The sequence below is a fragment of the Pygocentrus nattereri genome, chromosome 17 (assembly GCF_015220715.1).
Source record: "Pygocentrus nattereri isolate fPygNat1 chromosome 17, fPygNat1.pri, whole genome shotgun sequence".
Classification (NCBI taxonomy): Eukaryota; Metazoa; Chordata; class Actinopteri; order Characiformes; family Serrasalmidae; genus Pygocentrus; species Pygocentrus nattereri.
This window is the reverse complement of record NC_051227.1, coordinates 33,383,658-33,401,352: the sequence shown is the minus strand read 5'-3', so window position 1 is coordinate 33,401,352 and position 17,695 is coordinate 33,383,658. Positions and strand designations below refer to the sequence as shown.

The following is a 17,695-nucleotide window of genomic DNA, read 5'->3' as shown; positions in this document are numbered from 1 at the left end:
CCTCTGATCTGCTCATTTCTAATCTTGTCCAGCCTTGTCACTCCCAACGAAAATCTCAGCATCTTCATCTCCGCCACCTCCATTTACTACATTTTATGAATGCTAAATGAATATGCTACAAGATCTTGTGTTACTGTGATTTTTCTATTACGTTGACATGCATGAACACTAATCACTAACACATGGCTTTTATGAAATGTCTTTACTCCAGAAGCCCATTAATCCATGATATATTAGATGTGTGTAGTGATATGTGTATATGCTTTTAAAGCTGAAACTATCGGTTCTATAATTATCGATTTAGAGCTCATGAAGAGATGATAAAACACAGCTGTGTGTCGAGACAGCAGAAGAAAGAAGATTTTAGAGATCAAACAACAGTTTATTCTGTGGTTTGTCCATTTAGATGTCTTTGGTCTGTATTACGTTCATAAAGTTCTTCAAAAGAACTGCATTGGAGACCGTTTCAAAACCGATTGAGACAGACCAGGGGGTCTTGGTTCGTCTATTTGGTGCACACTCGGGTTTGCAATGGCGGCATTCTCACTTATAATTAACTGCACCAAAAAATAAGTAAATGAATCAATCGATCAAAAGGCTTAATTTTGATCAAGCCCAACCTCCCCTTACTGACCAATATTAGTGTCAGTTCCAATTGTAATCTTCATAATTGAGCTGTTTCCTTATATAACAGCAAAATATTAATTATATTACAAAACAGACAACTTGTTATTAGTGTTCTATTAGCTTTTCCTGCCAATACTAATTAATCTATGACCTGATTTTATCGCACTGACAGCAGATTCCGGCGCACTCACCTCCAGCCCTGCAGCCTAAAGCCGTTTAGCTAATGACTTATTCTAAACGACGCATCTAACTCTACTGTGATCTGCAGCCATGTTTGTGCACTAATGTAAAATAAATAAATTAGATAAAGGAACTTAGTAGGCATTTTGCTTTCAAGATTTATGCTTGAGCCATCCCTTACCCACGTGGTCATGGCATTAGACAAAGCTCATCATTGTCAATTAGTCAAGACTATGACAGCCCCACTGTAACTGGCCAGGCGGTAGCACTTGGTGTAATCTTAGTGGTAGCATTAATCTGACACGACCAAAGGGCTGGATGTGGGCCAGCAGCCTCATTCTCTCCCCTCTCTCTCTCTCCTTAGACCCTAACTTTAATCCCATTTAGGTGTGGAGGGAGCCAAGCGCAGTCAGCTGACTGTGGACTTTCCCAGCCATTCTGCAAGGCTCTGGGAGACAACACTATTACACACAGGGCAGGCGGGGGGTATGCTGGTTTTGATGGGCCCCATCATAAGAGCTCTGCTTTAATAAAGAGGAGTCTTTGGGAGGCCGCCAGGGAAAGGAGCGATAGGGGGGTAGGGTATCCCTCATTCAAGTTGCTGCAGCCAGGAGCAGTGTTCCAGACAGACGAACAATGGGGGCAGCCGGACCCAGGAGGGGGTGGGGAGAGACCTCCATGGGCCATGACATAAGAACCGAATCCTGAGAGAGAAAGCTACAAAGATAGCTGCGTTCACATGATTTTCTTGTTCAGGTTCATTTGAGCTCTACTTTCACATGATGATAATAATGTACCTGAATGGTTGAAAGTCATGAATATATACTGGATTAAGCTTATTTTGTCCAATCGTTCAGCAACGACAAAATGCACTGCTTTTTAAATAGGGTTAAAAACACTCTCTATAGGGTCAAACAAGAAAAATGCAGTTTATCGTGATTTGCAGTTAAGGGGCTGAATGAGCCCCTTAAAAAACTTACGTATGTATGAATATTTGTTGTCATAATAGATTATTGAGACAGATAATAAATAAAATAAACTAAATAATAAACTAATGAACTAAATAGTTCAGACTGTGCACTAATTAGATTACATTGTTGCTGTTATAATAAAACCCTGGGGATCTGAAGTTGTTTTAAATTTTATAAGAGAAGATTTTTAAAAATAAATTTTAGTGTATGTTAATATAAATATTTTTGAGTAATATTTTTGGATTATTTGTATGGGCCCATTCATTGTTGTTTTTTTTTGGGGGGTGGTGTTATGGCAATATCAGTTTGCTTTAGACTTGTACGGGAGTATTGGTTTATGAAAAAAGAACTATACTAGTAATACTAATTTATTGTGGTTTAAGTACCTAAAAATGCACTGTTTATACATCTACAGCACTATAAAGCATCTGACTTCAATCAGAAGATGCTGTTGTGGCTGTGAGAGGAATCATTTCAAGTGCCAGTTGCTGTGTTGCCTTTCCTCCATTCAAAATACACCTCACTATTTGCCTACCCTAGGAACAGTGGGAGACGGTGGAGGAGCTGGTAAATGCAGGGTGGAGTTTTCATGTACAGTGTCTCTGATAGGCTGGAGTCGTACTGATGCAGTCAGGCTTTAGGGTGGCACTGTCTGATACATTTTCTCTTTAATGAGGGGATCCCCTTCTGAGTCACCCTGCTGAGCTTATATACCATGACGTGTAGGGTTTGCATCTGTAAGTGAATATGTAGTCAATGCTTTAGTGTGGAAATTTATCATAGTGCATGACACACATTCTTTCCATACATGTCTGATACTGTGGGCCTGTGTGTAGGCAATACATGCTCATAAATGTCTTGATGGCCCTTGGATGTTAAAATGCATTAGTGCATCACAACCCATATTCTTTTGACAGTTTGAATTTTTGAATATCAGTCAGTCATAATTGGTTATAACACAAGACTGTATATAACAATATATGTATGTATGTAATCAATGTGCATGTATTTCTTTGGCCCAAATAATTTTGAATCAAGATTGTGGAATCCACTGTTTATTTTCATGATTTAAAAAAGCATTTTTAACAAAATCAAACAATAAAATTGAGCTTAACTAAACAATTACGAACCATGCAGAACCATACCTTTTAATGATTCCGGATTAGACTTTATTGTTTTGTTTTTGGCAAGAAAACATACAAATGAGCTCAATTTCTTACTGTAAGTGGGATTAGGAGGAGAGTTTTTAGAATGTGCATTATCATCATGCGGTTTCCTTCTAATCACTGCCGATTCATTGAAAAGGTGTGTTTTAATTGTTTACTTGATTAAACTTGATCCAAAAAATCAGATTTAATCTAGTAATCAGCCCTAAAATTGTTGAAAAGTTTTAAGATTGACAATTCAGACCAGACCTCCAGCACGGGCGCTGGATTAAGTGGTAGGAGGCTTGAGAGGGGGTGCCAAGACAAAAGCATAGCCTCATGTTGGACTAATACGTGCGTCCAGCGCCGCCTGCGCGGACCCCCACCACCGCCTGTTGCGGTGAAAGAGAAAGAGAGAGCGAGACAACTTTATAAGCTGCTTTGTATAAATCCCTCACGCTAGTGGGAGAGGTAGAGGAAACATAAGGGTGTTCAGCTCAGGGTTGATTAGTACTGCTTGGCTGTGACCTGAGTTTAGGGAGTGTTGTCAGCCAAAGGAGAGAAAGAGAAAGAGGTACAGAGAGGGGGGCCTTGATGTCCTCTCCTGCCCCTGCTCTCCCTCAGTTAATGTAGTCTAATGACAGAGAGAGCAGGAGAGAGGGGTAGTGGCCAGTTTGCCAGCAGTCCCTGAGAGACAACAGAGAGAGAGAGAGAGAGAGAGCGAGCACAGGCCGAGACAAGGGCCAGCCTTAATACCAGGTGGCCATGGCAACCGTGACGTGGGGCCAGTGTCTGGAAAATAAAACCAGGAAGTTCCATCTTTGAGAGAAAGAGAGACCGAGAGAGAAAGAGAGGAAGGATGTATGAGGAGTAGGGCTGTAAAAATATGTCTGAGGTTTAGCTGATTGATAATGGGATATTGGAATCACTTCTTTAGGATGCATGATTGGAATAATATCAGTATCAGCAGAAAATCGCTTTCAATATTTATCAACATCAGACAAATTTTTAGATTTGACTTATCAAACTGATAATTGTGTTCATTGTACTCAAGAAGAGCAGAATGTTTGTGATGCTGGGCTGCTTGTGCTAAAATATCTGCTCTTTATTATTATTACTGCATTTGAAACACCACAGAAATAAATGTTTATTTCTCTGCAATGCTAATACAGATAGATATTATGTAAGTGTTTACATGTTGTTGTCACTATCAGCATGAAAAATATCATAAATTGGCCCACAATTCTGGAATCGGTGCATCTCTTGAAGTTGTGATTGATTTTAATGGTGTTAACCAATAAAGTACGCACTCATTTTTCAGAGTATAATAAAATACTCAGGTTCTTTTTAAATGTAGACTTTACAAAAGAAGCTTTGTGTGTGGTTTTCTGTGTTCAGTTGTTCTGTGGAACTGTAAAGAGCTGTGTAAGATATTATTGTTATCATTAAAAAAAATCTCATGTTAATATATTAACATTAATATTTTTTTTCTTGTCATAACATTTCCATTTTGGAGATATAAGGATGCAGCAGTGATTCATATGTTAAATAAGGAAGTACAATGATATCAGAATAATTGGTATCAGTAGGTAATTGCTTAAAACAGCTTATCAGCATCAGACAGTTTTGACATGTTTCAGTTGGATTGATATTTGATGACAGATTTTGTACTGCCGAAATACAAATACAGTAAAATGAATAAAATGCCGTTATTTTAGCACAGTAACCCAACATAAATAAATTTTATATTTCTCTGTAATTCTAATCAAACCAAATCTACGCTCAGTTTGACTGTACTGGCATCAACAGATATGTACAAGAAAAAGTTCAGGCCCATGATTACCAGGCTGGCGCATCCCATTTAGTGTGGCATTAAAAATAATACAGAATCGGACCAATGTAGAGAGAATTGAATCCAATCATGGTGATATTCGAGATTCATGGTGCTATTCGAGATTCATAATTCACTGAATTGATAAAAGAGTTGTAATAAAATCGAACTGTTGTGAGTTTAGAGATTTGCACCCCTATGCTGCTATGGCAGGCAGGCTTATGTGATTGTTATCTTTAGAGCTCAGGTGAACAGCTGATGTGCTTTCCTCTGCAATTCAATTAGAGCTGATCCCAAGAGGCCGTGTGTGAATGCACGAGAGTGTGTGTGCGTTTGTTGGGGGATGGAGTGTTTTTGGCGTCATGTATTCTCGGGTCATGTTGATGCCGATGCTTTGAGTTAGCGTTAGAGTCACATGACGCAGACTAGAGGCACGAATGATTTGTACCAGTATGCCCATCAGGCACGCTGTATGGTTGTTTGGTTTTGTTGTTTCCTTCACGTGTGTTCATGTCTTCCCGGCACTAATCCTCTCAACATTAACCGCCGTTATGTAATGTACCTGTCTCACAGTAATGTTGTGTGGGCCATACGGGTGTGACATAAACAGATTAGTGAACTGAACAGATGTGTTCAGTGAGTATGCACAGTATGTCCAGTGAAAGCTTTGGCGCTGAAGGGTTCATTTGAGGTCAGTGAGGGACTGAGATGCAGCTATAAGATTTTCCTTTTTGTCAAAAAAAAATTGACGGAACGTATCAATCATTGATAAATGAATAACCGAATGTATAGCTGGAAAAATCTGTGGATTCATTGGTGTTTAAGATTCAAAAGTGCTTTAGTCTCTACAATATTGTAGCCTGTACTTGCTAATAACATTTGGAAATATTAACAAGCAAAGGAAATAAAAGATCTCGAAAGTAATTTGTTTGACTGGAACGTGGCTGTTATTGTTGTCGCTATTTTTGGTCTATTCACTTTGTTTTTATATTACTGCCATATATGATCTATTATCCATTATATAGGCTCTTAGAAAAGATGGTTCTTCAAGGGTTCTTTAATAAAGGGAATGGTTCTAGTTAGGTGGTTCTGTCTATATAGAACCATTTGTTCTATTCAAAGTTTCTGTATAGAAGGTAGAAATGATATAGAAGTGGTTTCTTATAGAGCTGTTTCATGATTAAATGCTTTTTTTGCTTGGAAATTGTTCTTCTAAATGATATTGATAGCGTGTTGTATATGGTTCTATATTGAACCTTATTGGAAATGGTTGTATGTTGCACCAAAAGAGTTCTTCTATTGTTAAGAACTTGACATTGTAACAATAGAAGAATGCTTTTTGTAGAAACAAGCTGAAACAAGCAGAGTGATAGTCAAAACGAATATATTCTAAACTGTCAGTTAATACATTTAAATTTATAAATTATTATTATTATTATTATCTGAATTTGGTGCAGTTATTGTTGTGTGTACATTCACACTCAATCATAATTTGTTTTTGCCATATTTTTTCATTGCTTTGAAACAAAAGGTGTAATTGTATGTAATTATGCAATGACATTTTAATAGTGCAATAAAGCGACTTCTAAACTCACTAACTGACTGTACTCATTTAAGTCTTACAGGTCTTGCTAGCTTCGTAGTAAAAGCGAGTTCACTGTAAAATGAAAGTGTCACAGACCTTGATTTTTAAAGTGAGTAGATGATGATTGTGATCTTTTATCTCTCTGTGTTGTAATTAAAGAACAGACCCGCTGCGGTACCGGTTTTGTCAGGTTGATGCGTCTGGCAAAAGGAAAGACGGAAAGTACGTATCTGAGACAGGAGATTTGTCTTCAGTCAGCCAGCTTCTGGACAAAGACCTGCTATTTTGGGCCCAGTAAAAGCTTCATCATTTACTGGTCAATGGGGAATTGCCATTAACAGAGTAGTGTAATCCAGGACTGGGCTTTGTGTCTGGAAAACCAGATCTTTAGTGTTCAGAGAGAGTGCAGATGGAAAAGCAGTTAACTGGCGTAGTGGCACTGATCTTTGAAGTAATGTAAGAGGAACTCATGGGAGGTTGTCCTCCTTCATGCTTTCAATAGACATGAAAACAGCAGAGCCATGTGAGGCTTGAGCTGATGAGTTTTTTTTTCTCATTCTTCCGAACAGTGTTTCCTTGCGTCCTCCTATTTCTGCAGGAAACGAATGGAATAGGATGCTTTGTGAGGCTATTTTTAGGGGGACGTCAGCTGTGTGATTTGAAACTTTTAACTTGCATCTGAAGCATTGTGTATTCTTGTTAGCAGTGTTTTGGCCTAAAGGTGGAAAAATTGCATTGATTGTGAAAATGAATACTGTCAGTCCAAATCCAGACTCTCCAAACCTGAATGCTAACAGACCCACGCTAACAGAGCCACAGACCCTTACTAACCGACCCACAGACACTAACAGACCTTGTACTGTCTATAGGCTGAAACACATCACCTCTGTCTTTGTAGCATTCTGTCCTCTCTTTCTCGTCTTCTCCCTTCGGGAATGTGTCCTCAGTCCTGTCCAGTTCCCTGAGGACCCCTGGACTGAGTGATTAATGAGCTGGGGATTGGGGACAACAGGGTTGGTGGGCTGAGAGGGTTTGTCTATATACTGATTAATCATCAGTACATGTCACTTTATGCATAGATGGATGTTCATTTACAATCACCACCTGGAATCTGCAACACTTTCTCTTCCATTCTGGTTTTGAGTGGATTTTCCTGTGCCTTTATTTGACCCTGTTAGTACTGGACAGTCTTTACTGATACATAGAAACTGAAGAGCAAGATTCTTTTCTGCAGGTCTGTTTTTTGTTTGGTTAAAAAAACAGAACAAATCAGTCCAACGTAAACATGCCATGTCACATTTGTAAGTCGTTCTTTTAACTTTTAGCTTTCTTTTATACTGTGACAATGAATTTTTCCAGTACAGCCCAGCACTAGACCCTGATAATTGTCTGAAAAGGCAGATTGTCTTTTCAGCCTTAAGTCATTTTTGTGAGAAAACCAGCATGTGAATTACATTTTTAAAATAATGTTTCTAATATAAACTGTATTGATTTGTTAAAAATGTTGCTTCGAGTAATTGACAGTGTTTTCTGATTTGTTCCTTCTGCAGCTCTTTCGAGAGGTACGGATAATGAAGGGCCTCAACCACCCAAACATAGGTGAGTGCTGTGTTTTAGTGGTTTAATATTTACAGCTTCAACTGCCATAAAACACCCTCGTTTTTCCATCCTCCAAGCTACAGTCCTTACTCAAGCACTATAGACTGCTACAAATGATTAAACCCACAGCCCCTAAAGTGTAGTGTCTCTGTGTGTGCCTTTTTACATTGCACTGTTAAACATGCTGTATGGTATTATGGTCTTAAGTCTACCTTTTACTGTTTATATACTACTACTGTGAAGTAAGAACCAGGAATGTGAGTTCATGCAGTTCATACATTCTACATTACATTCATAGTCACTGTTCCCAACCCAGTAACTATGACTGAGGAAAAGACTGCGCTGAGCCATATCTCAGGTTACAATGTCCAGCTCTGTATGCTATGCTTGGTCTGGTTTGTAGCCAAAGAGAGGGTCCATCTAATTAACTGACTGGCAACGTTAAACACACTGGCACCTTTCTTCTAGTTAATCCATTTGGTCTACTGCATTTTTTTTGGTTTCATTTGCATATTCCTCAGCTTGCTTTACCAGACTGTAAATCAAACTTCAGTGTGTGTAGTTAGTTGTTCAGTGACATTCTGTTTGTATAGTCTATAAAGGGCAGTATTAGCGATTGTATACATTTTTGAACTAACCATAGATTAGAAGAATAGTATGAAGGGAATGGCTTAAAAACAATTAAGCAATTATCATGTGGCTTCAGAACAAAAGCGAAAGAGTGATAATTTGAATAATAATGTTGCTTAAAGTGATCACGACATTCAGTAATAATTAGTTGCCTAAGGCTACTAAATACTACCACAGTCCATGAATAGGCGCTGCTGCCATAGTCCTGCTTTTCTGCATTGACTCTCTGAATCACCCTCTATCACCCTCTGATTTCTTTGTATTTTTGTTTCTACAGTTCAGCTTTTTGAAGTGATTGAAACAGAGAAGACATTGTACCTTATAATGGAGTACGCCAGTGGCGGTAAGGAAATGTTCTGTCTGCACACTCTTAGTATTCAAATACATGCAAAATCGAGACCAACCCAAACCTTTGGTTGGTCAACCTCTTTATATGCTTGGAAACACATCTCCTGCCTCATATTTAACATTTACTTTTAGGTCAGTTGTGGAAAGCCCTCATTAGATCACTGTCCTTCCACTGTCCTTTTATGTTGTGCCTGACATAAATGCACACTGGCAAGCCCTTACATTCACGTGCACACACAGAAGAAATGCAGCCTTCTTTTATTTTCTGCATATGTCCCCTCCAGCTGTGGGACATACATGCACAAACATGTATTCAGACTCCGTATTCCCTTCACTCAACACATGCACGCATGCACACACACATTGCATATAACTGTCACGTCAGTCAGCTCCTGCACCCTGAGAGCAGCTTTTTAACCTGTTTCCGGCTCTTCTGTCTTTTGTCCACCTGCAGTATCACAGTGCACAGTGCCTTCACTGAGCCCAGCCACAACTCTTAAAGCAGCCTCCACTCCTACCATTAAGGATATTCTTAGCTAAATGAAGCTTATTTTAACTCTACTGTGTCTCACCCACTCCTGTCTTCCATTCTTACTGCCGGTTTACGAGTCTGCTGCCAGCTTAGCAGCCCACACGCTCACACTATAAGCCTGTCCTGGCTGAGACACGTGTGCACATGTTAGCACCTCTAACCACCTGCAACTTGTCCCTTCATCCGTTCTCAAACCATAGTTTATAATTGCTCGTGGTTTAACTCGCCCTTTCTCTCTAGTGTCGTAAAAACTGTCTTGGCTGCACAATATAGCTGAAAAATTAATCATTTTTATGTGGAATCTCAACATGGTTTTTTTTTCTTTTCTTTTTTTTTTTTATTCGACCTTATATTATCAGCAGAATTGTCTTAAGTTTTAAGTGGACAAATAATAACACAGGAATTGTGAGCTGCCTGTAGATCAGTTAGCACATGATAACCTCAACTGACAAGCTGTCTGTTACACAGCACACAAGCTTCAAGACATAAAAAGTGGTCATTTGCCAAAAAGAATTATCACAATATTGGTTAAAAAATGCAGTTAGACTTCATTTCACCCAAATTGTTGAGTCCTAGTACACATTAGTTTAGTAGGGTTATGATGTTATGGAACAACACACAAGACAGGATTCCCACATGTCCTGGAAAACCTGGAAATTTAGAGACTAGTTTTCCAGTCATGTAAACACTTAAGAAAATTACTTAATTGTGCTGGGAATATCAGGGAGGTCCTTGAGAAGTATAAAGTTGAGTTATTAAGCCACTGAGATTGTGTTTTTTAGCCACTAATGCCCTGTTTATTGAAGTTGTGGTGTACTGTCTCATGGACAGATGAATGCTGTTTTCATAGAGTGAGGCTAGCAGTGGGAGCTTGTGAGAAAAGAGCTGATCTAGGACTCTAAGAAATCTCCGGTGATACTGCAACTTGACTAAACTTCAGGGATTTCAGAGCATTTCAAAGTGCTTTTTTTCATCATCTCTCCTGTTTGTTTACAAGTTGAATTAGCAATCTGTGCAAACTAAACCATCGTAACAGCCCTTACATTTACACAACCAATGCAGTGAGAGACTGACATAGTGCCTTTTGTCCAGTCACGAAATCCGATTATGTGTGCTCACTGGAGACTCATTCAAAACACATGGAAACGCCATGTGTAAACGGCTATAGAGTTCGCTGACAGCTTACAATCGGATCATGCGAGACAGATGTTAATACCAAATGTGAAAGAGGCCTGTGTTTCACTCAGTCAGTAAGAGGTCATTAAGGTATTTATTGACTTCAATGTTAAAAATGTCTGCAGATAGAAGTCATTCTAATTGATTCTCTATCGGAATCAGCTGTCATATATGTAAGTCTTGGAAAATTTGCTTGTAAAAAGAGTGGGAATGCTGCAAGAACGTCTAAATAAGTTTTGCTCTATTTTTATTTTAAACCTACATTGAATTGACATCTTTTTTTGTATCTACACACACTGGTCATTTTTATCAGAAACACCTACCCTATAGATGTTTATTATAAGTACATAATTACTTACTGTAGCCTTGGAAGCGGACCAGCATAGGGCTCCTTCTGAGTAGATATTATTTGGGTTGTGGGTCATTCTTGGCACTGCAGTGGCAATGGCATTAACATGTTCTTGTGTGTGATGTTGGGAGTGTATCAGATACAGCAGCGTACACTTACTGAAGGCTTTATTAGTAGCCATTTTAATAATATCAAATCAGTGGTGGCCATACAGTGGTCATTTTCCATTGATGAATGGGGTCGAGGGTGAGAAATTGTGCAGAAACAGATGCGCTATGTATGAATGTAAGATGGATGATTCTAATCACCTCTGTATAGCATTATATTGTGTGTCATGCTGTATAATAAGCTGTACTTTGTGTGTATCTTGATGCATTTATTCATTTACTGAGCAGTTGTAATAGTAGGCATACTTGGCTTTTCCTCAAGGTTTTAAATGGTCATTTTTTTTACCTGGTGTTTTGTACACAGATGAAGCTTAATGTGAATTGTCTGTGTTATTCTCTCTCTTTCTCTCTCACTCTCTCTCTCTCTCCTGTGCTCTCTAACAGGTGAAGTGTTTGACTATCTCGTGGCCCATGGGAGAATGAAGGAAAAGGAGGCGCGAGCTAAATTTCGGCAGGTGAGAGACATTGCAGTCCCGAAGGCCTTGCTCAACGCCTCTGAGCGGTCTTCCTATGCAGCATGACTGTTCAAATATACCTGATGTTTAGCACCAGGCATGCTGCTGTTTGTAGAAATTTTAAAAGGTTTCTGTCAGGAATTTCTGAGGTAATGTAAATTTTAATGGTGATATTCTTCTGTGCCTGGATCTTTCTTTCAGATTGTATCTGCTGTTCACTACTGTCATCAGAAGAACATTGTTCACAGGGACCTGAAGGTTAGGTTTTTTCCAGTGCTACATGCACCTCGTGTTTCCAGTGCACTCATTAGTGTCACCCTGTCCATTTTAAGTAGACTAATCAGTCATAACATTTGTGGTAAACCAAGATTATTTCAGTGGTTTAAGACCATTTATTTATTTCTAATTGATTTATTTAATTTATGTATGATTTGTTATTTGTGTTTTTCTTATTTATTTATTATTATTATTTTTTTTTTTTACAACTGTAGATATTTCAGCAAATAGAAGTTTGCAGCACAAAGCTATGAGGCTCTGTTTAAGTATATTACTTTAAGGGTGCATTTAAGACTACATTGAATTGACATCTTTTTTTTGTATCTACACCCACTGGACATTTTTATCAAACACCTACCCTATAGATGTTTATTATAAGTACATAATTGCTTAATTACATTTGTAGTTTGTTTCCATTCATCTAGACTGAAGCAAAAAACTTAGCATTGATATATTTAACATTTAGCCAAAAAATTTAAACAAAAGTCACACAAATAAAAAGTCAACACTAAATGGGCAGATTTTATGACATACAATAAATGGATTATAATGTCCACCGAACTTTCTGAAACATGCTGTTCTCTGTTCTGTCTGGGCTTGTTGGTTCATCTAATCTGTCATGTGATATTAGAGCAATAAGCCACAAGACTTCCTGCGTTAACATTTTACATGACGCAAAGCAGAGTGAAATCCCTGTCAGCCTCCAGTTACTGCTTTTACGTAATGCAGGCCATTGGTTCCTTAATGCATAAAATCATTTATGTGTGCAGTCAGATGTTTCATTTTATAATGATTTCAAACGTGCCTCAGCTTCTTTTTAAAACCCAAACTTTCCATTCTATAATTGCAGATTGAGAACTTGTGAAGAGATGATAAAACACATGCACATTTCAAAACAGTATCAGAAAGTCGAAGTAAAAAGAAGTCACACAGGAGACCACGGTTCATTCTGTCTTTGGTCTGTTTATATGTCTGTATTGTGTTCATGCTTCAAACGGACCGCAGCATAGTTTGTTTTGAAGTGAACCGAGGCCGACCTTCTTGTGTCTCACGTATTTGGTGCACACAACAGTTCGGATGGCAGCGTTCTCAGTTGCCGTAAAAAGCTACACTAACACAGAAGTCAGGTTTGTTTTAATGAAACCAAACCAACCAATTCTGAATGGACCCAGTTGAAAAAATCAAGCCATTCTGTTGACTGAGAAAAAACATAATTGGACCTAGCTTTTTAGATTATAATCATTGCTTTATTAGAAAAGTTACACTTTTTTCCTCTCACGGTTTATGTTCCTGGTTTTCTTCTCTCTGGTACCACCTTCTGTTTAGGCGGAGAACCTCCTGCTTGATTCAGAGTCCAACATCAAGATCGCAGACTTTGGCTTCAGTAATGAGTTCACGCTGGGCAATAAGTTAGACACATTCTGTGGCAGCCCCCCATATGCCGCCCCTGAACTCTTCCAAGGCAAGAAATATGACGGGCCCGAGGTGGACATCTGGAGCCTGGGTGTCATCCTGTACACGCTGGTCAGCGGATCATTGCCCTTTGATGGGCAGAACCTCAAGGTGAACAGGTTTGGTTTCAATCTAATGCAGCTGGTGAAGTAACTAGCTGTGATCAGCTAGTTCTGTCTGAATTTGATCAAGTCATGAGTCGCTGTTTGTTTATACAAGACAAATGCTGGTTTATGTAGAGCTATTTACCCACTCTATTGATTTTGAGTTGTTTTTGCCAAAGCAAAAATCAGTGGTTGCTCAGATGGCTTGAAAAGCATCTTACTGCACTCCAGTGTATTTTCTATTTCTGGATTTTTTTCTTAAGGCTATGTAAATCATTTTTGAGGCATATGTAGACATAGCCTGCATGAATTGCTTTGCTTTTGTCTGTTGTGTCAAACCTAATGTAGGTCAAGGGTGTTCTCTTTGTCTCTGTGAGGCTGGAGGACTTGTGCAGGCAGGCCTGGTCAGATAGGGTGTTGAATAGGTGGCCACACTATGTTTTTTTTTTTCTTCTTCTGCTTCTTCTTCCATTAGGAGTTGCGTGAGCGGGTGCTGAGAGGAAAGTATCGAGTGCCATTCTACATGTCCACTGACTGTGAGAGCATTCTGCGCAGGTTCTTGGTGCTCAACCCTACCAAACGTTGCTCCCTAGAGGTGAGGAGGACTCATTGCATCTCCGAACTTCTGGTTTCATGCTCAACCAGAAGTTTCATGCTCAAACTTCTGGTTTCATTCATCAGGATGCAAATGTTTGACCTTCAGTGGGGTCTAAAAGGCAGAGACGATACTGAAAATGATTTTGATCATTTAAACCTGACAATAAACAACAAAGTTATAGATTTTTATAGGGTTTTTAAAGAAAAAAAGAGAAGTTACGAAAAGTAAAATAAGGAATAAATATTCTGAGATTGTGAGCTATTTATAAGTTACATATGCACATTTGTCCTTTTTAAGGCCTTTGTCTTATTCCTTCCCGTAAAGTACGTGTTGAAATGACTCTCGGGTGGATTTGACCTACTCATCAGAGGTTTTTGCACAGACTTGTCCAGCTTGAGTGCACATTGTAATTAAAGGAGAAGGACATACCAACTAAAATCTGAAATTCTGAAATTCATGTTATAGATTGAGTGAAATTGAGTAAAAATTCTGCTTTTCACTCAAGTTGTGGTAATATAATTGTGCTGTAATTTGTGATGAAAAACTAAATTAGAAGGGAATGCAAATTATAAGCATTCTCATGAGTAGTCACAGACTAGGTACAAACTGTTTTAGTTTTAAAACGGAAAAAAAATAAAAGGCTGGAGTCAGGAAAGGGTATATTGAGTCAATACAACTTTTAAAAATTTTATCGCACAATTTTCCTAACTAAAGGTACTGAAAACTGAGCCTTGAGGGTGCTAGTAGCAAGAGGGGTGCTGCCCCAGTGGCAGTTTAGTACCATTTTTTTCTGTATATATGCCAATCAGTCTGGCTTTTTTGTACACACAGTCTGAATTTTTCTAGTGTAATTTGTCCTTGTTTGTCGGCTCTCCCATAGCAAATCATGAAGGATAAGTGGATGAATGTTGGATATGATGGTGATGAGCTGAAGCCACATGTAGAGCCTTTGGAGGACTACAGTGATCCAGAACGGATAGGTAAGAGATGTTGTTTTCCACAACCATATCTTCTTTACTGCCTCTGAGATCTAACACCCTGAAGAATTTTGATCCAAGCTTATTTGAACACACCTGATTACAATATAGTATCTGCTGCTCAGGAGATTTTTATTGGTGCGCTCAGCGAAGTTTCAGTAGTTGGAGCTGAACCGTAACGATTTCTGGAACTGGATTCCCACCATGAGACTATTTCTTTACCATATTTTCCTCTGTTTTATTTCTGTTTTTCCATTCTTTTTTCCTTCCTGTCCATGCAGAGGTAATGATAGGTATGGGTTACTCTCGTGAGGAGATCAGGGAAGCTCTGACCACTCAGAAGTACAATGAGATTACTGCCACCTATCTGCTGCTGGGGCGCAAGAGTGAGGTGAGAATCCTGGAATTCTTGAACCTTATATCAGTCCTACAGATTCTGTTTGTACAACTCTTAACCATATGCTCATACTACTTATACAGGATGGCGTTGAGTCGAGGTCGAGCAGTAGTCTGTCTCTGGCACGAGTGCGGCCAAGTCCCATAACCAACGGTACCAGTAAACACTCTTCCACCTCCTCGTCCGGCTCTGCCTCAGCCGCCACCCACAGCAAAACCCAACGTAGTGCCTCTACCTACCACCGTCAGAGGAGACACAGCGACTTCTGTGAGTCTATACACTTTCACTTCCTCTCAGTTAGCCTCCTTCTTTGTCACCTGCCTCTAGTTTACTTTCATTGTGAGGCAAAGCTGAGATAGGCTTACTGGCTCAACAAGCATCATAATTGTTTAGCCTGAGATTATATGATTTAGATAAGCAGGTCTGCTAATGTTAGAGACAAAATATTGGGCTGTATCACACGGCCACATTTAGCAGGCTGAATATTCTCCACAAGGGGGTGCTATTAGAGCTGAAGTTTTTGTGCATCTCTGATAGGGAGGAAACTGGTATGACCCACACCAGCAGGATGCACAAATATTCACATAGATCATAAAGAGCGCATATTTGACTAATAATGGTGTATGAATTACACTGCATCTGATTCCTGAAAACTTCATATGATGTGAAAACAAGCTGAGATTTGAGCTCAAATAAAGAATCAGCTTCAGTTCATACAATCAAGCACCAGCCTGCAAGCACCTAATTTATATATCATTTACATGAAGCCCTAATTTAAGCAAATGTTCGGTAGGGAGACGTCTCATGAGCCAATGGCTTTCCTCGTAGCCAAACTTTGAGGTTACGCAGTGCGCACACTGCTCCCCCCTACTGACCAAACTTTATAGTTTTAAAATTACAGACACTGGAAAGAATAAAGGTGCACATAGTACATTCATGTTTGTACTGAATTGCTGTATGCATAAATTATTGTTTTTATTTTTATTAGCAGTATTATAGTTGATAATGTTTTAAGTTGGTTATTAATAATAATAATAATAATTAAGCATCGTTTTTTTTTGTGTTGTTAAACATTTATGTTCAAATTTACACACACACTCCTAACAGATGTGAGTTTGATTGTACATATATGCCAAAGCAGAATCTGAAGAATCACAAAACAGATTTGATCATACACAACTTTGGTGAATAAGGGCCTTTGTATGTAAGAACATACATGCAGGGTGCATTTGATGATGCTTTAATTGTAATACTATAACAACTGTTTACTAGTATTAGTATACTATCTACCAGTAAACTAGTAGTAGATTTCACATTATCAGAGTAATTATACCCTAGTTAAATTAGAAAGATTAACACAGGAAAAAGTCACCAGGGCTGTTTTGGAAGAGTCCTGTTAATTTTGTTTCATTCATTTTTATTCAGAATGCTCATGTACACAAGGGGAAAGCTGTCTGTATTACTTTACAACATTTTATAGTAAGTGTTCCTGGCTGTCTCATTTACATTCTGTCTTTGTCTCTCAGGTGGTCCTGCAGTGCCGACAGCCCACCCTAAACGCAGCCCCACAAGTGCAGGTGACTCTGATCTGAAAGAGGAGCGGCTGGCCACAAGGAAAACCAGCTGTAGTGTGGTGGGCAGCCGTAGTATCCCTCCCTCCAGCCCTATGGTCAGCACAGCCAACAACCCCAACAAAGCAGAGATCCCAGACCGCCGCAAAGACGTCACTGTCACCACGGTAAGGAAAACTGCACATTGATCATTCAAAAGTCTATTATTATATTAAAACAGATGATTGAATTAAATATTCCACTTTGTCACTACCAGTACAAAAATAATAATAATCATTTTTTAAAATATTTATTTTAAACTATAGAGCTGCAGTTCAGTTTGAACTGATTCAGTAGAATGGTCCAAATAAATGCTGATGCTGGCAGAAGATGAACAGTTATTGTATACAAATGCAGAGAGAATCAGAATGAAGTAAAGCAGGACTCACCAACCTTGTCCACAAATGTTTGGTGTTCCTGCAGGTTTTTATTCTAACCAAGCAGGAGCGTGTCTCTTGAAACTAATCAGTTGTTTGAAGACTTAGACCAACTGATTAAACAAGTAGAATCAAGTGTGCTCTTGCTTGATTACAATGAAAACCTGCAGCCAAACTGCACTTTAGTTGATGAGATTGGTAACCCCGTATGTAAGATAGTGAAAATATCCATGTATATACTGTGAATGGTTAAGAGTATTAGTATTAAATGCATTAGAACAAATTGAGTCAGCTCTCAAAGGATTTGTT

The 17,695-nt window shown here is 38.8% G+C and overlaps 1 protein-coding gene across 7 annotated transcripts in view; it reads left to right on the top strand.

The window, feature by feature from the left end:
* Positions 1-17,695, top strand: part of mark4 (microtubule affinity regulating kinase 4) — a 56,598-nt gene that overhangs the window by 23,235 nt on the left and 15,668 nt on the right. For all 7 annotated transcript variants that reach the window (XM_017694817.2, XM_017694816.2, XM_017694815.2 and 4 more), the window contains exons 4-13: positions 7,890-7,938; positions 8,846-8,911; positions 11,525-11,595; positions 11,797-11,853; positions 13,198-13,434; positions 13,903-14,022; positions 14,906-15,005; positions 15,284-15,393; positions 15,483-15,666; positions 16,926-17,137. In XM_017694817.2, coding sequence (XP_017550306.1) covers positions 7,890-7,938; positions 8,846-8,911; positions 11,525-11,595; positions 11,797-11,853; positions 13,198-13,434; positions 13,903-14,022; positions 14,906-15,005; positions 15,284-15,393; positions 15,483-15,666; positions 16,926-17,137 — 1,206 coding nt within the window. The remainder of the gene's footprint in view (positions 1-7,889; positions 7,939-8,845; positions 8,912-11,524; positions 11,596-11,796; positions 11,854-13,197; positions 13,435-13,902; positions 14,023-14,905; positions 15,006-15,283; positions 15,394-15,482; positions 15,667-16,925; positions 17,138-17,695) is intronic.